Consider the following 24,255-nt stretch of genomic DNA (forward strand, 5'->3'; position numbering starts at 1 on the left):
GCTCTGATCTTTATTATTTCTCTTCTTCTGCTGGGTTTGGGGTGCCTTTGCTGTTCTGCTTCTAGTTCCTTTAGGTGTGCTGTTAGATTTTGGATTTTGGATTTTTGTTTCTTGAGATAGGCCTGGATTGCAATGTATTTTCCTCTTAGGACTGCCTTTGCTACATCCTAAAGGCTTTGGATTGTTGTGTTTTCATTTTAATTTGTTCCCATACATTTTTAAAATTTCTTCTTTAAGTGCCTGGTTGACCCATTTGTTCTTTAGTAGGATGTTCTTTAACCTCCATGCATTTGGAGGCTTTCCAAACTTTTTCTTATGGTTGATTTCAAGTTTCATAGCACTGTGATCTCAACGTGTGCATGGTATGGTCTCAATTCTTTTATATTTATTGAGGACTGTTTTGTGACCCAGTATGTGATCTACCTCGGAGAATGTTCCATGTGCACTCGAGAAGAATGTATATTCTGCTGCTTTATGCTTTTTTTTTTTTTTTAATCTAAATATATCTATCAAGACCATCTAGTCTAGTATATCATTCAGGGCCATTGTTTCTTTATGGATTTTCTGTCTAGATGATCTGTCCATTGCTGTAGGTGGAGTATTAAAGTCCCCTGCAATTACCACATTCTTACCAATAAGATTGCTTATGTTTGTGATTGTTTTATAGATTTGGGTACTTCTGAATTTGGTGCATAGACATTTATAATTGTTAGCTCTTCCTGATGGATAGGCCCTGTAATTACTATATAATGCCCTTCTTCATCTCTTGTTACAACCTTTAACTTAAAGTCTAGTTTGTCTGAAATAAGTATGGCTACGCCAGCTTTGTTTTGACTTCCGGTAGCATGATAGATGGTTCTCCATCCCCTCACTTTCAATCTGAAGGTGTCCTCAGGTCTAAAATGGGTCTCGTGGAGATAGCAAATAGATGGGTCTTTTTTTTTTAATCCATTCTGATACCCTGTGTCTTTTGATTGGAGCATTTAGTCCATTTACACTCAGTATTATTATTGAAAGACATGGGTTTAAAGTCATTGTGTTATCTATAGGTTTCATACTTGTAGTGATGTCTCTTGTCCTTTGTGATACATGCAACATTTCACTCACAGAGTCCCCCGTAGGATCTCTTTTAGGGCTGGTTTATTGCTGATGAATTCCTTCAGTTTTGTTTGTATGGGAAAACCTTTATCTTTCCTTCTATTCTGAATGACAGGCTTGCTGGATAAAGGATTCTTGGCTGCATATTTTTCCTGTTCATCACATTGAAAATTTCTTGCCACTCCTTTCGGGCCTGCCAAGTTTCAGTAGATAGGTCTGCTACTACCCTTATGTGTCTACCCTTGTATGTTAAGGCTGGTTTATCCCTAGCTGCATTCAGAATTCTCTCTTTATCTTTGTATTTTGCCAGTTTCACTATGACATGCCGTGCATAAGATCGATTCAAGTTACGTCTGAAGGGAGTTCTTTGTGCCTCCTGGATTTCAGTGTTTGTTTCCTTCCGCAGACTGGGGAAGTTCTCAGCTATGATTTATCCAAGTATACCTTTGGCCCCTTTCTCTCTTGTTCTTCTTCTGGAACTCCTATGATACGGATATTGTTCCGTTTCATTGAATCACTTAGTTCTCTAATTCTCCCCTTGTGATCTAGAATTTTTTATCTCTTTTTCTCAGCTTCCTCTTTTTCCGTAATTTTATCTTCTAATTCACCTATTCTCCCCTCTGCTTCTTCTCTCCTCATTGTGACCACCTCTATTTCAATTTGCACCTCATTTATAGCATTTTTAAATTTATCATTACTATTTAGTTCCTTGATCTCTGCAGCAATAGATTCTCTGCTGTCTTATATGCCTTTTCAAGCCCAGAGATTAATCTTATGACTATTATTCTCAATTCTTGTTCAGTTATATTGTTTATATCTGTTTTGATCAATTCTTTAGCTGTCATTTCTTCCTGGAATTTCTTTTGAGGAGAATTCTTCCGTTTCGCCATTTTGGCTAGTTTTCTGTCCCTTATGTATTTTAAAAGCTTGTTATGTGCCCTGCTCCTGCAAGCACTACTATATTAAAGAGGGGTCATACACTGTCCAGGGTGTGGCCCTTCAGGAGATGTTTTTTGGAGAGTATTACTTGCTGTCTCTTGTTGTGACTTGGGTTACTTTGTCTCCCTACTTGTGGTGATGCTTTGGACCTCCCACCAGGTGTGCTTTGATTTGTTGAAGTAGTCCTGGAAAGGAAAACAAACAGAGAAACAGAAAACAAAAACACACAAACACACAAACAAAAAAAGACAAACAAAAAAACAGAAACACCAGCTACAAGTAAACCACAGGGTGGAGGCAGTGCTGACGAAAGAGGCCCCATCCCATACAAAGACACGACGGCGGCCGGGGGGGGGGGCGGGAGGGAAGAAAGAATAAAAATTCACCAGAGAAACTATATGGCTTAATCCAGAGAGAGAGAAAGGAAAATAAAGGAGGTGAGGAAAAAGAAAAAGAAAAGAAAGTTACCCAGACAGATAAACTATATGGCTTAATCCAGAGAGAGAGAAAGGAAAATTAAGAAGAAGGCAGGGAAAAATGAAAGAAGGTAAATTTGTTCAGAGAGAAACAATACAGCTTAATCCAAGACAGAGAAGGGACAATAAAGAAGGAGGTGTGGAACAGGTATCAAGAGAATGGATTAAATATGTCTGCTGAAACAAACCAGAGTAACCAGACTAGAGGGAAGAGATAAGAAAGAGAAAAGGAAGGAACAACGTATCTACATACATTAAACCAGGCAATGCAGCAGGGCAGGTCTGGAGGAGGGGCTGTCTGGTTCCTCAGCGTCTACCCTGTCCCAGTAGATATGCAGTTACCGGCGCGGAGGGGCGTGGTTTGGTGTAGGCTGGTCTCGCCTCCACTGTGGGTCCTGCTGTCTGATCCCTGAGGCCTCACCTTGGTGGTTTAAGGAGAAAAATAGCGACCCCCCCAGTCTCTCCTCCACAGACCTGGTGTCCCAAACCACTCTGTTTCAGCCATCCTCACTGTGCCACGGGTGTAAATGAAGCAGTTTGTCTCGTTTCCCCAACTCCTATGCCTGGCACTTGGCTGGGATTCAAATTCTTGCTCCCCGGGTTCTGGTACAGGGGAAGCGCCTCTCTGCGCCACCCGATATGTGGTCCCTGGCTGGCGGGAACAAGCAGGCTTTGTCCTGTCCCACAGCACTCCAGGGAGGGGATTGCTTTCTCCTACTGTGGACTGCATCACTGACCTAGCCACTGAGCCCGGGGCTGGCTCCCCCTCTCCTCAGGTGTGCCATTCCGGCCAGCCAGCCCCAGTCTGGAGCAAGCCCCACAGTTAGAGATTGGATCTTTCTCCATCCTGGTCTGAGATTTTTCTCTTGTCGAGATACAGTCCTATGCTTCCCTAGCTGCTCTTTCTCTTCCTTTTGTCTCTCTGCAGAAGCAGATCCCTGCCCTCCATTCATTTTATCTCTCCCAGTTTGCAATCACGCATCTATGGCCAGTCAGGTTGTTCCAGTGGATTCCTGGGAATATGACTGTTTCTTTTCCTCCCAGACTCTTGGGATTCAAAGTCCTTTGACTTCAACACTTCTTTGTTTGGGAGAAGAGGGAAGTTCGGATCCTCCTCCTGCTCTGTGATGTTGGCCCCTCCCTCCTCATTCCACTTTTTAAAACTGCCATTTATTTTTAAATATTGGGAGGAAATGATTTTTTTTTTTTTTTTTTTTTTTTAGTCCATTGTCTTCTGGGTGTTGGCCTTATTGAAATAAATTCCTTTCTGTTTCACCACCACTCTCTGCCTTTGGATTTTTCTCAACAGCCAGTAACTGAATCTTACCTGTTTGGGACCCCTAGAGCCAGGTGCTCTTTTAACTCTGAGCCCCAGCTACAACCCCACTCCTAATCAAATGATTCTTAAATTTATATTATCTCCAATCCTGATTTCTCCTTTAAGGTATATATTACTATATCATATCACCTTCTTGTTATTTCCATCTGAAATCCAAGAGGCATCTCAAACTTAACTTCTAGAAAACAGAATACCAAATCCACTCTTCATCCTTCTTCCCCATTATGTTATTGGTATGATCATTCATTCAGGACTAAATTTAGTAATCAACCTTGACCCTTCTTTTTCCTTGACATCCCAACATCAACAAATCCAAAATGAAGTTTTGTTAAGTCCATTTTTAAAATATATCCTATGGGCACCTGGATGACTCAGTCAGTTGAGTATGTCCAACTCTCGATTTGTGTGTCTGTGTCTTGATTTTGGGTCAGGTCATGATCTCATGGACATGGGACAGAGACAGAGCCTCTTTGGGCTCTGTGCTGGGCATGGAGCCTGCTTAAGATTCTCTTTCTCTCTCCCTCTCTCTCTGCCTCTCCCCTGCTTGCACTTTCTCTCAAAAAAAAAAAAAAAAAAAAAACCTATATCCTAAATATGACCATTTCTCGCCACTTTCATTATAGCACCCTAATGCCCTAGGTCCCAGTCACCATCAATGATCAGTGGACCATGGCATTAGCCTTCTAACTTATAACTTTCTGATCTCTTCTTTTAAAATTTTTTTTCAACGTTTATTTATTATTTTTGGGACAGAGAGAGACAGAGCATGAACGGGGGAGGGGCAGAGAGAGAGGGAGACACAGAATCGGAAACAGGCTCCAGGCTCTGAGCCATCAGCCCAGAGCCCGACGCGGGGCTCGAACTCACGGACCGTGAGATCGTGACCTGGCTGAAGTCGGACGCTTAACCGACTGCGCCACCCAGGCACCCCAATCTGATCTCTTCTTCACAGCCAGAGTGACTTTAAAAAAAAACAAAAAACACATGTTCTAAAAATTGAAAAATGATTATTTAGAACAGAAATGGGAGGGGTGCCTGAGTGGCTCGGTTGGTTAAGTATCTGATTCTTGATTTCAACTCAGGTCTCAATCTTGGGGTTGTGAGTTTGCGCCCCGCATAGGACTCCACATGGGTGTGGAGCCTACTTAAAAAACAAAAAATTAGGGGTGCCTAGGTGGCTCAGTTGGTTAAGCATCCAACTTCAGCTTGGGTCATCATCTCGCAGTTCGTGGGTTCGAGCCCTGCATCTGGCTCTGTGCTGACAGCTCAGAGCCCGGAGCCTGTTTTGGATTCTGTGTCTCCCTCTATCTCTGCCCCTCCCCATTCTCACTCTGTATCTCTCCCTCAAAAATAAGTAAACATTAAAAAAATTTTTTAATTTAAAAAAATAGAATAGGGATGGGATTCTAAAAATATATTCAAGATCAATAAACTGTATAGAACCTAAGTTCTTTCCTGCATGCATACTAATTAACACAAGAATACTGATAAAACTGAAGACAGTCTCCTTACAATTTCTAGGCATTGAAATTCTCCTATGGCTATGTTTTAAATATAATCTACCACTGAATATAATCCCACTATGTAGTTACCTTATTGACAGATCATGTACAGAGTATGCAATAACCCTGCTCAAAATTTTCCCAAGGCTTCCTATCGTGTTTGGAATAAAATCCATCTCTTTGCAAAATCATACACAATCCAGGGCCAACCAACCTCTTAAACCTCATCTCTCTCCACTTAACCCCTCATCATACTACACTATGTTGTGCTATATCTCCAGTGGCCTCCCTGCTTTTCCTTGAACACACCAAACTTACTCTGCCTCAGGGCTTTTGAACTTGCTGTTCCCTTTGCCTGTAACACTCCCTTTCCCGATTATTCACATGGCAATTCACATTGTTCTCATACTTCATTCAATTCTAAACTCAATACCTCCTCAGAAAAGTCTTTTTTTAAAAAACTATTTTTATATATATGTATTTTTAATGTTTATTTTTGAGAGAGAGAGAAAGAACATGCACACGTGCAAGTGTGAACAGGGGAAGGGCAGAGAGAGTGGAGGACAGAGGATCCAAAGCAGGATCCAAAGCAGGCTCCACGCTGACAGCAAAGAGCCCAATGAGGAGCTCAAACTCAATGAACTATGATATAATGACCTGAACGGAAGTCTGACACTTAACCGACTATGCCACCCAGGTGCCCCAAGAAGTCTTTTTTAACTAATACGTCCAAAATAGTCTCCTATCCTCACTGCCCATCACTCTCTATGTCAATATACTGCTTTGTGTTTATTTATAGCATATACTACTACCTAAAATTATGTATATGTTTATCTGTCTTCTCCACTAAAATATAACCTCTAGAATAAGAGCCAAATTTTGGTCTGCTTGTTCACCACTACAGTCCCAGCACCTAGATCCATGCCTCACACGCATTATGTGCTCATTAAATATCTGTTATGTGTGTGAATAAACAATAACCTGGTAATAGTTTAAAAACTAAAAAAAAAAAAAAAAAAAAAAAGACATCTGGAAAAGAAATGGGATTACAGAAATATACTGAAATCTAGTAAGCTACACAGAACCCAAGTTCTTTACCTGCTTTGCTATCTATTAATGCAAGACCTTCATTAAACTCAAAAAGATTCTTCATAATTTCTAGGCAGGTAAATTCTCATGTGCCTATATTTTCAATATAATTTACATTTATGTATACAATTCTAGTTGTATATACTTAGTGTAGCAAATGTATTCAAAATTAGCATTTCAACTTCTATACAACTAATTTGCTAGAAATGAAAATCACAATCAGTACCATGTTAAAACAAAACTAAAGGTAAAGAGGAGATATTAGAAGAACTGAACTGTAAGGATGACATTATAAGGAGTTCCACTTATGATAGGAAAAGATAGGATTAGTAGGCAGAGAGGGAAAGATTAGGACCTGAAGTCCCTGGATGGGGAAAAATGCATATTTGGAACAATTCTAGGAGTGTCTGATCACAGCAAACCCCCTCACCAGTAAGGTTCCACTTAAGAATGTAACAGACACCATCTACTCCCCCCCCCAGGTTTCCCTTAGGAATTTGACAAAAGACCTAACTATGACCAATAGCCACCCCTCATACAATAGAATAGAGACAATCAGAAATGGACCACCCAGCACCTAGAACTATCAAGCCAATAAGGGTGGGACCTGAGAGGGAACAGGGGGAAGGGGAAGGCTAACCAAAACCTTATAAAACAAGGACCCTTGCCAATAGTCGGCTGGCATTCACTTTCAAATGGTCCCTTTCTGTAAAGAGAGCTTTCATACTACTCTTACTTTCTAATTTTATACTCTAATAACCTTTTGCCTGCTGGTCACTTTGTGTCCTCCTCTTCATTTTTCAAAGCGGTGAGACAACGAATCCAGGTATTGAGGTAAATAAAAAATCCTGCAACACACTGACCTGATTCCCAGTAAAACTGGTGAAAATTATTTTAAAAACAGCTAAATCTTCTGAAAATGGTCCTTAGAGCAAATAGTGAATGAAGAAACATCTATTCAAGAAAACTGAAAATTAAGTAAAAAAGGCTAGAGTCTACGGTACTTGCACCAAAACTACTCCTTCCCTCCCCTCTTCCAGAGCAGAGAGGGTGGTTCCACTCTAGACTGTTGCAACCAAGGACACCAGACTCCATCCTTTCTCAGTTCCCAGCCAGAGGGCTTTCTTCCCATAGGAGCAGGACTTCAGCATTCCTCAGCTTCTTCCAGCTGTCTGTTGCTGAGGAGGCTAATCCAGGTTAAGTGTGGACAGAGAAGTACAGTTCCTTTCTTGCACCCAGCTTCCACTCATGGAATGGAGGCTCTACCTTGGGTAGGAATGTGTTGCGAATACTGGGGGCCCAACAGCCCTCTCCTGGCTCAGGAAGCAGTGCTTCCATGGCAGGAGAGACAGAGATCTCAGCCTACTGCTCCCATCTCAACCCTAGGGCTCAGCTCCTAAAAAATAACGATGTTACGCAGAAGCTCAGCATAGTCCTCACCCCCAAGTCTAGAGCCCTGGCTCAGAGATTTTGCCTGGGGGCAGGAGAAAGGCATGAAAAAAATACCTCTTCCCAAAGTAACTTATTTCATCTGCAACAGTGAAGTTTAAACTGAAGACATTTCTCAAAAATACTGAAGGTTGTAGGAAATGGGAAGAGATTCATGGATCTAATGAAGATAGAGCCTAGGCTACAGGCTGGCCAAGTGAGAAAGAACCAGGGGAATGAGACATCTGGGAGGAGGACTCCTGGGCTCAGACAAATAAAAATTCTGACCTCAGAAACTATTCCATTTTAGGAGCCACAATTTGATTAGATTCCTTTGTGGAGGAATTTATGCCCCAAGGCACTATTGTAAACAATAGAGCAATCAGCCAGCAATTAGTGGAGCTTAAAAACTGGGTGTGGTCAGAGAAAGTATAGAAGACAGCCCTACCAATACCACTGTCATTCCAGGGTGACTGTAGGCAGAATGACCCAGAACAACAACAGACTTAATACTGAGTGTTGGGAAAAAGGGGTTGGAGGGTGGTGGCAGGGAGAACAGCCTTCACTAAAACAAATCCAGTCATTCACTCAACAAATAAACAAGCAAAATAACAGTAACAAGCCTTAGAAAGGAGGACCAGTATCTGAAACTACTAGAAGATATTATCTAAAATGTTCAGTTTCCAACAACAAAGAAAAAAAACATAAGAAATCAAAGAAACAGGAAAGTATAACCCATACATGGGAAAACAGGCAATAGAAACTGCCTCTGACAGTGAGTAGATGCTGGACTTAAAAGATTTTAAAACAGCCATTATAAATATGTTCACAGAACCAAAGCAAAGTAAGGAAAGTATGACAACAACATCGTATCAAACAGAGAATATCAATAAAGACAAATTTTTTTTTAAAAGAACCAAATGTAAATTCTGGATATGAAATGTACAATATCAAAAACAGAAGAACTGCAGGATATAGAAAGAGCCTCAGATTGCAAAAAAGGCCCCTGATCCTAAAGGGCCAACATGTGTTCTTACTACAAATCCACTCTAAATCTGTGTCTCATGTATTTTTTAAGTTTTTTTCTTAATTTTTAAAATGTTTTTAATGGACTTTTTTTAAAGCCACAACTTTCAGTAATAAAATTAATTACCTCTATCCTATATTTAATGATAAATTCTATATACTACTTTTTGAATGACATCCATTCTATACATAATTTGTATTTCTTTTTTTTAAAAAAGTGGTACTATAAATAATAGGTTAATTCTTAAATATTTAATAATAATATGAAAAATCTTACTGGTCTGACGTCACCACAGGAATTGGTAAATTGTCGAGCCAAGCCAAAATCAAGCATGTAACATTTCCTACATGTACTAGGAAAGCGACCCATGGCGAAGTTTGACTAGAAAAGCAGAGAAGGAAATATATTCTTATAAAACTTATCTTTACATCTTATCCTTCCTATACTTTAACTCTTCAATTTAACCTCTATATAATATATATGTCCCAAATATACTATTCCAATCAATGATGTTTGCTGGATATTAATACACAATCTCATTGTGGATTTTATTAGTGCCCAGGATCAGGTAACTTTGAGCAACAAAGAATTTAATTGACAGTATAAAGTTACATACAACACAACACTGACTTAAGTGGAACTCTAAATTCCTTGAAATTCTAATCTAAGTCAGTGCTTTAAAGACAGTCCAATTCTTCCTTTTTAACATGGGAAGAACCAGGAGTGAGCAAATTTTAATACATGGCGAGGAATTTAAATGAATTTCCTATAAGCATCATAACGTTGAATTTCACTAAGTACAAAATTAAAATTCAATTTAAGGAAACATTTCAAAACAGACTTAAGGAAAATAAACTTTGCATTCTTTCCTTTAAAAAGTAAATGTAATGTTAAATAAGCACAGACTTGCAAAGATGGTATGCAAAAAGGGAATTTATAAAGGAAAAAGGAAAATTGCTACAGAATTGTCAGCTTTTATTTTAAAAGACTGTTCCATTTAAGGAGCATTCAGTCACCATGATTCTCAAGTAGTGACATTTAGGTTTGCACAGAAATAAGAGGAGAAGAAATCTACATTACGTTAAGTCTGACTCTACTAATGTTAATTTTAGTTGGCATTTTCATGTAAACCATTTAATTTTAGAAATCATGTAGCAACAGAAGGGTGTAATTTTCAACTGCACTAACCAACACATGGTATATTTATAGTAAATACAGTATACCAGAAATGGATCATTTCCCCTTGTGAGTAATAAAAAAAAAAAAAAAAAAAAAAAAAAAAAAAAAACCAAGAAGGAAAAATAAAAGCATATTTCAGTTATGGAAGTGACAATTTCTAAGAAAAACAGAATTGAAAAAAATACTATATTGCCACTGCAGCACTCAGAAAAAAAATAATAAGGTCTTTCACAACTGATGGCTTCTTGTAAGTACAATTTGTCACTTGAGAAATAGTTCAAAGAACACAATGTCAATATCTAAAAGCAACATATGTATATATTTTTAGACAGTATCAGGAAAAAAAAATCTAAAGACTAACTACCAATTGAGGTGTAAGGTTAAGTAACTAGGAATGTCCGCACACATAATAATAGTCAAGCATTAATAATTTTTAATTTGGCTGCAAGCAACATTTTCATTGTATGAGAAAAGCTCTTGAATGTAAGTGGTAGTTTGTAATTATAACTTTTTTAAAAAAAATTAAGAGGCAAGTTACATTTTGCTTCTAGTTAAAGAAATTAAAATATTACCTTGTGTTTAATAATAGAAAGCAAACACAGAAAGCTACATTTATAATTTATTGTGTCCCATCATCAGATGAAGAGTACAAAGCAAACTCAGTCTATGTTCTGACTTGAAAAGGTCCCTTACTGGTTTGATGTCTCGGTGCAAGAATCCCACGGAATGGATGCTCTCAATAGACTCCAGAATCTGTCTCCCCAGCCTAAGAGTAGTGCTAATGGTGAATGTGCCCCGGGACTGGCTACGGCGTAGATCTGCCAGATTCCGACCCTGTGAAAACCAAATCAACAATGTCAAATATGGTACTATGTTGTAAGAGAAGACTGGGGAGTTATTAATTTACTATTAAAAATGTTTTGACAGAAGGAGCAAGGATTTTACCCAAATCGCGATCCTCTCATTCAAAAGAAGAGATTCTAATGAACACAAGGGAAGGGAAGCAAAAATAATATAAAAACAGGGAGGGGGACAAAACATAAGAGACTCTTAAATATGGAGAACAAACAGAGGGTTACTGGAGGGGTTTTGGGGGGGTGGGCTAAAGGGGTAAGAGGCATTTAAGGAATCTACTCCTGAAATCATTGTTGCACTATATGCTAATTAACTTGGATGTAAATTTAAAAAAAATTTTAAAATAAAAAAAGAGAAGAGGTTCCATTAAAATACATGAATGTTTCAGACAAATTTAAGAATAACCAGAAGTTTTTGAACATACTGTGTTTTTGAGTCATCGTTGTGTTTCCATTTGTCTTTCATGCCATAACAAAATGTAGTCTAAATATACAAAATACATGTACCAGAACAGTAATTCTTCATTACATATTCCTATACAAACATATTCCTATACAAACTACTTAATTTCTCTGTGTCACGGTTTCCTTATAAAATGAAGAGAATTAAACAAGATACATGTAAAGCGTTTAGAATACTGCCTGGCACACAGTTAGGTACTAAGTAGATGCTAATTACTGTTATAATGAACAAAAATAACATGAAGCAAACACTCAATAATTTATAGCAATAAATAAAAGCAGTGAATGTATCTAGCTTGTGCCAGATGTGTTACATTCCTGATTGCATTGTACAGCCACCTAAAATAGATGTAACAGATGAAGAAAATGAGGCTCAGAAAGTTTAAACAATGTTAACCTATTAAGATAAAGTTGTTTTTCAAATCTAAACCTGTTTGAATTCAAAGTTGTGGGGTTTTTTTTTCACTTCATAGTACTGCTCCACCCAGAAAGTTCTCTGTTGCCTAGGTAACAAACCAGTAATTTGAGAAGAGTAGGGCTACAGTTCCTATAGTTCTACCACCCAAAGAATGGAAACTGGCTCCTTCATCACGAGGGAATTTAAACATCCCAATCTCTCTATTCTCAAAACTTTGTAGTATATGCTTGGGATTAATACCACTAATACCATCACTTCATCTAAAGACAGTTGATTCACTTTTGAAAAAGTAATAAATTCTTAAATTACTTAAGTACCATTTAAAATAAAATAGTAGGAGTGCCTGGCTGGCTCAGTCAGTAGAACATGCGACTCTTGATCTCAGAGTCATAAGTTCAAGACCCACACTGGGGATAGAGTTTACCTAATAAAAAAATTGTTTTTAATAAAAAAAAAATACTAAATAGCACTTAAGTAATAAAAGAATTGAAAAATTACAGGAAAGTCAGGAGTCTTTCATACTTCATATCTTCTTTAAAAATGCAGTTTTGGGGTGCCTGGATGGTGCAGTCGGTTAGGCGTCCAACTTCAGCCAGGTGACGATCTCGCGGTCCGTGAGTTCGAGCCCCGCGTCAGGCTCTGGGCTGATGGTTCAGAGCCTGGAGCCTGTTTCCGATTCTGTGTCTCCCTCTCTCTCTGCCCCTCCCCCGTTCATGCTCTGTCTCTCTCTGTCCCAAAAATAAATAAACGTTGGGAAAAAAAAATGCAGTTTTCTCATGACATAAATTGGTAGTTATCTTTATTATTATTTTTTAAATGTTAGGTGAATTTATTGTTTCCTACATCTCAGCAAATGTAAAATAAGTGACAATCTAGAACAATGAGTTTTACAATCCATGAGAATACCTAATAAATTTTATTAGCACTCCAATAATATTTTCTCAAAAATCAGTATTTTGATCTCCAAAAATATACCTAAGAAATATTGGAACTTCATTTGTAAACAACTTGCACAGTTACAAAAGCTTTTGAAAGAAAATCAATTAATTCAGTTTATGGTATTAGCAATGATTCTAACATTTCAAATCTTTTAAAATGTAAATCTAAGGGGCATGTGGGTGGCTCAGTCAGTTGAGCATGTGACTTCAGGTTAGGTCACGATCTCCTGGTTCGAGCTCCACATCGGGCTCTTGGCTGTCAGTGCAGAGCCTGCTTCAGATTCTCTGTCCCCCTCTCTCTGCCCCTCTCCTGCTTGTGCATGCTTGTCTGCCCTCTGTCTCAAAAATAAACAATAAATAAATAAATAGATAGATAGATACAAACCTAAAATATCAATTAACAAAATCAAAAAAAACTAAAACATAAGGCTAGCAAGAGTATGGAGGAAAGTTATTAACATGGTATATACGCAGGTTTTATCTACCAAATTATACTTCAGAGTATAAACTAAAACTGGTTATTACCTGTTTGTTTTTTTAAAGTTTATTTATTTGTTTTGACAGAGAGAGCGAGCATGCGCTGGCAAGAGCAGGGGAGGGGCAGAGAGAGAGGAAAAGAGGGAATCCCAAACAGGCTCCATGGTGTCAGTGCAGAGCCAGGCATAGGGCTGGATCTCACCCACCATGAGATCATGACCTGAGTTGAATCAAGAGTCAGGCACTTAACCAACTAAGCCACCCAGGCACCCCGGTTAATATGTTATAGAGAAAAACTGAAAATAATCTATATGTTTATCAATAACTGAAAGGTTTAATACACTGTGGGAAATTCATCTTATTGACTGGTATGCAGCACTAAAAAACAATGAAACTTGGGGCAGCTGGGTGGCTTAGTCATTAAGCATCTGACTTCAGCTCAGGTCATGATCTCACGATTCATGAGTTTAAGAATCAAGTATTCTTTTCTTCTATTTACTGCCTTTCCTGTATAAAATGTATCTCAGGTAACCTAATAATTGGTGGAGTGCTATCTATCTATCTATTTATTTATTTTAAAGTAATTTCTACACCCAGTGTGGGACTCGAACTTACAACCCCGAGATCAAGAGTCACATGTTCTACCAACTGAGCCAGCCAAGCACACCTGGTGGAGTGCTTTTTGAAGAATTCCAGTTAATAAACTAAGAAAAATAGAATTAGAATAGTACATTTGCAATCTCACTAAAGTAATGGATCTAGGCAATGATTACTAATGGGTTTTTTGTTTGTTTGTTTGTTTGTTTGTTTGTTTTCAACGTTTATTTATTTTTGGGACAGAGAGAGACAGAGCATGAACGGGGGAGGGGCAGAGAGAGAGGGAGACACAGAATGGGAAGCAGGCTCCAGGCTCTGAGCCATCAGCCCAGAGCCCGACGCGGGGCTCGAACTCACGGACTGTGAGATCGTGACCTGAGCTAAAGTCGGACGCTCAACCGACTGAGCCACCCAGGGGCCCCAAATATGTAAATTTTATCACAATGTACACGGGGAAACCTTGTAATTATCTTCAATGTGTCAACTAAGAGAGAATACCCTCTAGTAAGTATACCAGCGTGAGCCCAAATCAAGTCAATCAACTACGCAGAATGGGGGGGTGGCTAATGGTAGATTAATTTTATTATGAGAGTAAAAAATACAGCATGCAAGTCAAATAGAAAGGTTTTTAGGTGAGTCCAGAAGAGCTTGCCAAAGGCCAAAGGCCATTGTTATCTGATATACAACAATCTCCTTAGTTTTCCCAGACTAAGAGCCCTCCCATTTCCAGAAAGTGAGATTTAAATGACTGCAAACAAATAAAAACAAGTAAGCTCAAATAACATAAAAATGAGTATGTGCTAAGACTGAGACAGATTCTACAGACTGAGAAAGCTTCTATCCATATTCTCTAGTCAGTAGTAACCTAAAAACAAAATGAGGAGTTTTCTCTAATTGTGCCAAGAATACTGGCCTCAGGCTTCCACAAAAGCCTAACACCCAACAAGTTAGTCGGTCCCCAGGGAAGTCACAGACCTCTTTGAGCTTCAGTCCCTTAACTTGCAAAATGGGGATAACCTCCTTACCCTCTCCATGGGGATATGGTGAGGATCAAATAAGATGTATAATAAATCCAGAAGAAAACTATACAATATCATACCAAAAAGTTATATTATTAATGGCCAAAGTGAGAGAAGGAGGGTCTACACTAATGACCTCAAAAGTTACAAGGATAACTGCTTCAAGAAATAAAACAATGCTGGCTCAAGAGACAGTGAATCACACGACTCAAAGACTCTATGGCTATAGCTTACAGAGACAATATCTTTGGATCTAACTCAAATGCTGAAGGATAGTTGAGGGAAACAGGAAAAGCATTCTGATGAGAAGAGAAAGCATTCAGGCTAGGATCTATGTCTGAAATCACTGTTATACAGTTAAGTTCAAAGAAAACAAAAGAACCCAATGTCCAAAGAAAGTTTTGCAAAAGATGAAAGGAAACTCTGATAACTCTTAAGTTAGGCAGTAAGGTAAACCACAGCTTTTACACTTTGAGAGTGACTACAGTTCAGAGGTGTGTGTGTGTATGTGTGTATGTGTATGTGTTCAGGGGCAGACGCAGTTGTCAGAGAGAAAGGGATGGTTTCCCTCTTCTCCCTGCTGTGGTCATTACTTCAAAATTCCCTTTCTGAATTTCTTTCCTCTCCTGCCCAGCCCCATTCCACTCTCTGTCTAAAGGATAGGGATCACACCTATGTTAATGAATGATAAAAGAAAAAGGAATGCATTTCTCCTCTGTATCAACTAATGCTTCAATTTTCAAGCAAAGTTACTACGTGAGCACATAAATTAAAAACTAGAGTCCTAATGGTAATAAAGACAGGAAGGGGAAGGGACAGGGACAGAGCAAGACTCACATTATATCCAGCAATCCATGTAGGGATTGAAAAACTTTGCAATGATGACAATCAATGAAGATATGGATCAACTAAAACAGTTGACAAGAACAACCCTTTCATCTTTGGGAAAATCTATATCAAATCTGTTTAAAATTCCATCCAAAAAAAAAAAAAATTCCATCTGCATAGTATAAAACATTCTGAGATGATGATACCAAGAATTTTGTTTTATCCATAACAAGTAAGATTAGGTACCTTGATCAAAACTGAAATATTTTAAGATACATTTTCAAAGTAACCTACCTGCAACTGCATGACCACATAGTTGAATCGATCATTCCTCCCACAGCCAATAAATCTACAAACATGGTCTTTCCCTGGATAAAAGAAAGAAAAGAAAAACACAAAACAGTGGAAAAGGTTATACTATGGTTTCTCTTCTAAAAAAGTAATAATTTGTTTTTCTGTATAGTATTTTATAATTGAATACAATGGACCTGTCTTAAGAACCTTAATAGTAGGAAATCTGTATTATTCAGATTTTCTACCTACCTCCCCTGGACTCTACACTGTTCCTTGTGTAGTCAAATAAATGTTTATTGAATGAATAAATTTACTGGATGAATAAATGAATGAATGAGGGAATAAATGAGTGATAATTTATTTAGGAAGTAAAGAATTAAAGGGTCATTTCAGATCAAGTTGCCCAGACATTATACATATGAAAAGAGAGAAGGGCAATACCTAAGAACTCTGTTAGGAATATAAATCCTGAATTTTAAATATGGTCTGCCATTGACCAATATATGACTTCAGTCACGTAATCACTTAATCTTTCTGGACCTCATTAATTTGCATTAGTTCAGGAGCTTTCAACCTGAGTTCCATCTGTGAAACCCAAGGAGGTGCTGACTAGGGTACGGAGGAAAGCAAAGGTGGAGCAGGCAGAAATCTAGGGTTCTGCCCTGATCCAATAAAAGCAAACAAAGGTCTTTAAAAAAGGATCAAGACTGGTAGGCTCCAAGGCTACTGGAATACAGTGAATGAAGGGAGAAGAGCATGAGAAGACGCTTGAGAAGCAGGAGGCATGAGACCATGAAACGCCTTAGACTCCATGATAAGGAAAGTGAAAGACATTTATAAGTCGGTGTTTACCAGCCCAGGCTGCTTATGAAAATCATCTTGGGAAGATTTTTAAAGATTCTTAAACTCTATACTGATTCATAATCGATGGAGGAAGATACAGTATAGGAGCTTTTCAAAAGTTCTCTAAATGATCCAAAAGCAGATGGGCCATGGATGGACATATAAAATCTACTGCTGGGTAAGGAGAAGCATATAAAAGATTTTAAGGGGTGGCTGGATGGTTCAGTCGGTTGAATGTCCGACTCTTGATGTGGGCTCAGGTCATGATCCCAGGGTCGTGGGAACAGGTCCTGTGTTGGACTCTGCGCTGATTGAGCACGGCGTCTGCTTGGGATTCTTTCTCTCTCTCTCTCTCTCCCTCAGCCCCTTTCCCTCACTCACTTGCACGCTCTAAAAATAATAAATAAATAAATAAATAAATAAATAAATAAATAAATAGTAAAAATTTTTAAGATGAGGAAAAACACAAAACATTTTACTTTAGAACACTGCTATGGTGGCAATGAGGAGGATAGACTACAGAGAGGTTAATTCTAGAGGCAGAAAGGTGATTCTGGGAATAGTTACAATATCCCAAGAGAGAGAATAGGGTTTAAATTATTACAGTAGAGACAGAAAAAATAAGATAAATATAAGAGATACTACAGATAATTTTTGACTAAAAATTGGTACAACTATATGATAAATTGTACCAAAATAAGAGAATATATATAGTAGGTTGTATAGACTGTAAGGGATATCAGAATATTGAATATAAGAACAACCTGTTGAATTCAGCAGACAATTGTAATTTCAAGCCTGTTGTTGAGCTATAGAAATACACTGGGGAACCATTAGTTCATGGAAGGTAGATGGAACTACACACATAGATGGACAGTTGACAAGTTGGAAGAATAAAGAATGATAAAATTAACCTAAGAACAGAATTTTAGAAAATGCAACATTTAGAGCATGGGCAAAAATAAAATGCATGAAGGAAATAAAGTAATAGCCCCAGAGGTATGAGGAAACTATGAGAAAGGGGTATTATAGAAATAAAATGAGAAGAGCATGTTAAGGCAGAAGTGGCCAATGGCAAATGCTATAGGAAGACTGAGAAGTGGGGCGCCTGGATGGCTCAGTTGGTTAAGCGTCTGACTTCAGCTCAGGTCACGATCTCAAGGTTTGTGGGTTCAAACCCCATGTCAGGCTCTGTGCTGACAGCTCAGAGTCTGGAACCTGCTTCAGATTCTGTGTCTCCCTCTCTCTGCCCCTTCCCCGCTTGTGCTCTGTCTCTCTTTCTCTCTCTCTCAAAAAAATGAATAAACACTAAAAAAAAAAAAAAGAAGAAGAAGAAGAAGAAAGACTGAGAAATACTGGTTAATATAAAAAATTAGGAAGTCACTAGTGAGTTGAAAGGGCGGCAGCCAGCCTTTAATGGATTAAAGTGTAAGTGAAGTATGAGACAGCCAGGGCAATCTTTGAAGAAGCTTGCCTGTAAAGTCAGTCACACACCAAGAGCTATAAGGGCAAGACTTGATAGACAGATGAGAAATAATATCTCAACATTCAAAAAAAACCTTTCTACTGGCTGACTTAAAACATAAAGACAATCTAGACTTAAGTTAATAATTCAACTTCTTTTGCTTCTGGGTTATCACACTGTTTTCTCGTTATCTGTGTTTTTATTGAAAAGGACTCGAACTAGCAAGAAATGAGTGAAACGGGAGCATTAATTCCCAATGTGTACAATGCTGACAATCACTTCACATGCATGTTACAAATGTGTGCAAAACTGCGTCACCTACTAAATTGAAGTAGGAATGAAAGGATAAAATAATGGTCAATTAGCAACTTACACTTTCCCTCAGCTTCAAAGGAACAATTAAAATATCATTTAGGAAGTATTTTCTTCTTGTTTCCCATTCTTCAAGATTCCATCTTCCTAGCATATAACATTTAAATAATGGATCTCTATTACAAAGACATTTCAACCATCTAAAACCAGAAGGCCATACTATATTTAACTCTTCTTAGGATGTTCTTTCAAAAATATCCTATTGGTATGTTATATACCAAAATACTATTTATCTCTCAATAGTGAAACCATCCTACTTTTAAAAAGAAAAAAGACAGAAATCAAATAAAGTGTAGACTCTACTAGGTAACCAAATACAAAGTCAGTAGCAAATTTTCTGGGATTCACCCATCTATCTTCATTGCTTTAGGTAAGAGCTTAATGAATTCTTACCTCATACTTTGGAAACAGTGTACTACTGCTCTTCTATTTTAGATATACACAATTGATGAAAATCCTTAATAAAGTTAGTTCAGTAAATATATACAAATTTTTAGAAGCATGGAGAAACTAAAATTTAATTGGAATAGTAATTCTTCACCACCACTTAGAATAGTAAAATAACTACTGTGATACCTAGTACAAACTGAGATATCACTCCATGAGTAGCACAAGGACCATATCTATCTGGTCCCTAGCACAGTACCTGGTAAATAGTGAAATCCCCAATCAGTATCTATAAATAAACAAATTAATAAATAATTATAAATAATAAAACATGCACAATATGCAAACATATTGTGCCAGGCAATATATTAAGTCCTTTACATGCATTTAATCCTCACAGCGTTAAGTATTATTATTTTCCCTATTTTTTAGATGTGAGTTAAGCAAAATAATCTCTAAAAATGAGGGGACTAGGGTAGGTTATACTTGAAGAGAATGTTAATAATTCAAAATCACTGCTGTGGAGAAAAGGAAACATAGACAACCAGCTTGAAAAGCACAGACTATATCAGGTAAAACCTAACACACTGTCATTTAGATAAGAGTCCTAAGTAGAATCTAGATACCAGAACTATAGCAATCTTTATTGTAAGTTAGACAGTCTACAAAGTCATATATAGTTGGTAAGCAAACAAATGAAAAAAAAAAAGAGTCCTACACTATGCACTATGAGGTCTGATCACAACTCCACATTCACAAAAATAGTTATTCAACTTCATGCACAATGAGAATAGAGGAGAGGTCCAGAAACATTACAGAAACAACTCCAAATCTCTAGGTAAACCATTCTATAAACTTAAAAAAAAAATTCTTTTTAACATTTATTTATTTTTGAGACAGAGAGAGACAGAGCATGAACGGGGGAGGGGCAGAGAGAGGGGGAGACACACAGAATCGGAAGCAGGCTCCAGGCTCTGAGCCGTCAGCACAGAGCCTGACGCGGGGCTCGAACTCACAGACCGCGAGATCATGACCTGAGCAGAAGTCGGCCGCTTAACCGACTGAGCCACCCAGGCACCCCTGACAAGACTGTTTCAGGAATGTTCTAATCAGAGGAAAACTCAATAGTTTCATATGACACTTATGAGAAGAGATGTTATTTTTATTTTTTTTTCTTTTTCTTTTTTTTTTTAAATTTTTTTTTCAACGTTTTTATTTATTTTTGGGACAGAGAGAGACAGAGCATGAACGGGGAGGGGCAGAGAGAGAGGGAGACACAGAATCGGAAACAGGCTCCAGGCTCCGAGCCATCAGCCCAGAGCCCGACGCGGGGCTCGAACTCACGGACCGCGAGATCGTGACCTGGCTGAAGTCGGACGCTTAACCGACTGCGCCACCCAGGCGCCCCGAGATGTTATTTTTAAAGAGAAAGAATGGAACTCCTTTCCAGTTGCTATCAGCAACTATCTCTCAACCATGAAGGAAATAAGCATGAGAATTATTTCTACAATATGGAAGAGATAATCACATACAAAAACTGTCAGCCATATGTGAAAGAATGAAAACCAGATGCTATCTTATATCATACACAAAAATCAACTCAAGATAGATTAAAGACCTGAATGTAAAACATGAAACCATAAAACTGATAGAAGAAAACATAGAGGGTAAGCTCCTTGACACTGGTCTTGGCAATGATTTTTTAAATTTGACATCAAAAGCAAAGATGACAAAAGCAAAAATAAACAAGTGGGACCATATCAAATTATAAAGCTTCTGCACAACAAAGGAAACCATCAACAAAATGAAAAAGCAACCAGCTGGGAGAAAATATTTGCAAATCATATATCTGATAAGTAGTTAATATCCAAAATACAGAACTCATACAACTCAACAGCAAAAAAGAACAAACAATCCAACTTAAAAATGGGTAGAGGACCTGAAGAGACATTTTTCCAAAGAAAATAGTAAAATGGGCAACAGGTACATGAAAAAGTATTCAATATCATTAATCATCAGAGAAATGCAAATCAAACCCACAAAGAAATATTATCTCACACCCATTAGAATGGCTATTATCAAAATGATAAGAAATAACAAGTGTTGGTAAGGATATGGAGAAAAGCGAATCCTTGGGCACTACTCCTAGGAATGTACATTGGTGTGGCCACTATGGAAAATATTACAGAGATTTGGCTCAGTCAGTTAAGCGTCCACCACTTGGTTTTGGCTGAAGTCGTGATTAGCAGTTCCTGAGTTCGAGCCCTGCATCAGGCTCCATGCTGACAGTGCTTGGGATTCTCTCTCTCCCTCTCTCTGCCCCTGCCCTGCTCAACACTGTCTCTGTCTCTCTCAAAATGAATAAATAAACTTTAGAAAAGAAGTTTCTTAAGAAACAAATGAACAAAGAAAAAAAAAGAGACAAACCAAAAAACAGACTCTTAAGTATAGAGAACAAACAAATGGTTACCAGAAGGGAGGTGTGTGGGAGGATGGGTGAAATAGGTGAAGGGAATTAGGAGCAGGATTGTCTTGATAAGCACTAAGTAATATATAGAACTGTTGGATCTCTATACTGTACACCTGACACTAATATAGCACTGTACATTAACTACACTGGAATTAAAAAAAATTTTTAAATTAAAAATAGAACTAGCATATGATCTAGCCATTCCACTTGTTGGTATATACCCAAAGAAATGAAATTACTATCGTTAAGAGACATCCCACACCCACGTTCAATGCCACATTACCTATAATAGCCAAGACATGGAAACAAATCACGGTTCGTGAGTTCAAACCCCTCATTTTGGCTCCACACTGATGGTGCAAAAGCCTGCTTGGGATTCTCTCTCTCTGGCTGCTCCTTCCACATGCTTTCTCAAAATAAATAAATAAACTTAAAAAAAAAACCCTCAAAGTTAAAAAAAAAAGTTCTTATCACAAGAAAGAAAAACTGTGAGGTGATAAACTAAACTAAACTAAACTTGTGGTTATTTTGCAGTATATACATGTATCAAATCTTTATGTTGTATATAATACAAAGTTATATGTCAATTATACATACCTCAGTAAAACTGAGAGGGGGGAAAAAAAGAGAATCCGGGTCAAAATATACCTGTAGTCTATCCTACACCTCTGGATCCTTCAATATGATGTGGAAGAAAAGTGCATGTGGTCAAGATCACTGGAATTAAATACAGCTTTTTCACTTGCTAGCTTGTTATTTAATTTCTAAAAGCCACATGATGGGTAACAAAAATTCTTAACCTCAAAGAGTTATTATTACACAGGTAAATCAGGTAAGGTATGTCTAATATTAAATATACTGCCTGGCACACAGTAAATGCTCTATATATGCTTCCTATTATCGTTAGTGAATATGAACACAAATTTTAGAAAGAGACAGATCTAAGCTAAAATCCTAGCTCTTTTATTCACTACTTTTTTGACTGTGTGGACAGATTATTTAACCTCTCTTAAGCTCTATTTCCTCAACTATAAAATCAGGGGAAAGTTAAAGAAAAATTAAATCAAATAATATATTTTTTTAAAAGCATACACTTAAAACAAGGCCTGACACAGAAAGAATGATAAATGGCTGCTAGCCTCTTCATTAAATAATAGGCACAAATTGCCTTCCACAGTGGTTGTACCAATTTATACTTCTGCTATCAGGACTTGAGTAAGTTCCCACTTCTCTGTCCTCACCAACACTTGGAGCTGTCAGACATTTTTGTTTTTGCCAATCCAATGGGTATGAAACAGTGTTTTGCTATATATTTTGAGTTTCTTTATTACTAGTAAGGTTGAGCATCTTTTCATCTCTTTATTGCTTAGGTTTTCTTTCTTGCGAATTGTCAATTCTTATCTTTTGTCCATCTGCTCTCCGTCCACTCCTGGGACTTCCTACCTTGGCCTAGGACATCACTATGTCATAGAGCCATTTATCTGGAGTCCTTTTGCGTCATGTTTCCCAAATACTTTAAAGCCCTTGTTCGTTCCCTGCCACTATATCCTTTCTCTCTATATTACTGGTGCCACTTACTTATCACCTAAAGACTCAAACCCCCCTCACTTTCTCCTCAGGCTCAGCAGGAAACATTTATGGAGCTCTAACCACCACAATACTCTAGATGTCATCAACTATTCACCCTTGCCGCTTCGACTTGTCCTGACCTAACTCCTTGGCTCTGACAACTGAGCTTCTCTCTGGTTTCTCTTTTGTTCCCTTCTCAATGCTCCTATGGATCTTTTTAATAAATTTTATACATTTTTTATAACTTTTTGTCTATAACATCATTATTCATCCTCTGTATCAGTCAGACTTGATTGTGAACCCCTGAGGACAAAGACCATCCCTTATTTATAACCCCAGTTCCTAGCACAATGGTTCACATTTAACAGGTGTCTAAGAAGGAAAGAAGGAAGGGAGAATGAAAATAAGCCTTTCATAAACTATCTAGCACCCTGGACTTTCTAGGCCTAAGGCCATTTGGCTCCTTCTTCTCTGCTCTACTGCCCCTCTCCCCACCCCTACAGGGTGGGCCAAATGTCTACCTTAGAATGACAAGCACGAGGTTGCCTTATCCTGTGCTTCACCTATCTTTTATAAACATACTATTGGACTCCTCTGATGATGCATGCTCTAATGAATTACCACCTATTATTTACTGACAGGCTCACTTAGCAGTGTCTCTTCTAGACTCCCTCCATTCTGTCAAATCTGATTGTACTTCACTGGACTAGGCCAAGAAGGTCCCATATATCACCGGCCACACACTATTCACAGGGTAATTTCCGCAAATACTGTTTGGAATATCATGTCATTTGCCTACTTAAGAAACCATAAACAGTAATGCCTACATAAAGACCATTAAAATGGTGAAGGACTCCACCACAAAACTACTAAAACTGATAAATGAATTCAATAAGGTCTCAGGACACAAAATTAATATACAGAAATCCATTGCATTTCTATAGACAATGAAGTAGCAGAAATAAAAATTAAGAAAACAACCCCATTTACAATTGCACCAAAAATACCAAAACACCTAGGAATAAACTTAGCCAAACAGGTAAAAGATCTATACTCTGAAAACTATAAAACACTGATAATTTTGAAAATGACATAACAAATGGAAGATAGTCCATGCTCAGAGATTGGGAGAACAAATATTGTTAAAATGTCCAAACTACCTAGGGCAATCTACAGATTTAATGC

General features: G+C 37.9%; 1 protein-coding gene across 6 annotated transcripts in view; it reads right to left on the bottom strand.

The window, feature by feature from the left end:
- The window catches only part of TTBK2 (tau tubulin kinase 2), a 161,175-nt gene that overhangs the window by 77,187 nt on the left and 59,733 nt on the right, over positions 1–24,255 (bottom strand). For 5 of the 6 annotated variants that reach the window (XM_040492418.1, XM_040492419.1, XM_040492422.1 and 2 more), the window contains 3 exons: positions 15,965–16,038; positions 10,771–10,911; positions 9,175–9,279 (listed from right to left, as the gene is read on the bottom strand). In XM_040492418.1, the coding sequence (XP_040348352.1) occupies positions 9,175–9,279; positions 10,771–10,911; positions 15,965–16,038 (320 nt within the window). The remainder of the gene's footprint in view (positions 1–9,174; positions 9,280–10,770; positions 10,912–15,964; positions 16,039–24,255) is intronic. The other variant, XM_040492423.1, reaches the window with a different exon arrangement.

The sequence above is a fragment of the Herpailurus yagouaroundi genome, unplaced genomic scaffold, assembly GCF_014898765.1.
Source record: "Herpailurus yagouaroundi ecotype Mexico unplaced genomic scaffold, PumYag 184, whole genome shotgun sequence".
Lineage (NCBI taxonomy): Eukaryota > Metazoa > Chordata > Mammalia > Carnivora > Felidae > Herpailurus > Herpailurus yagouaroundi.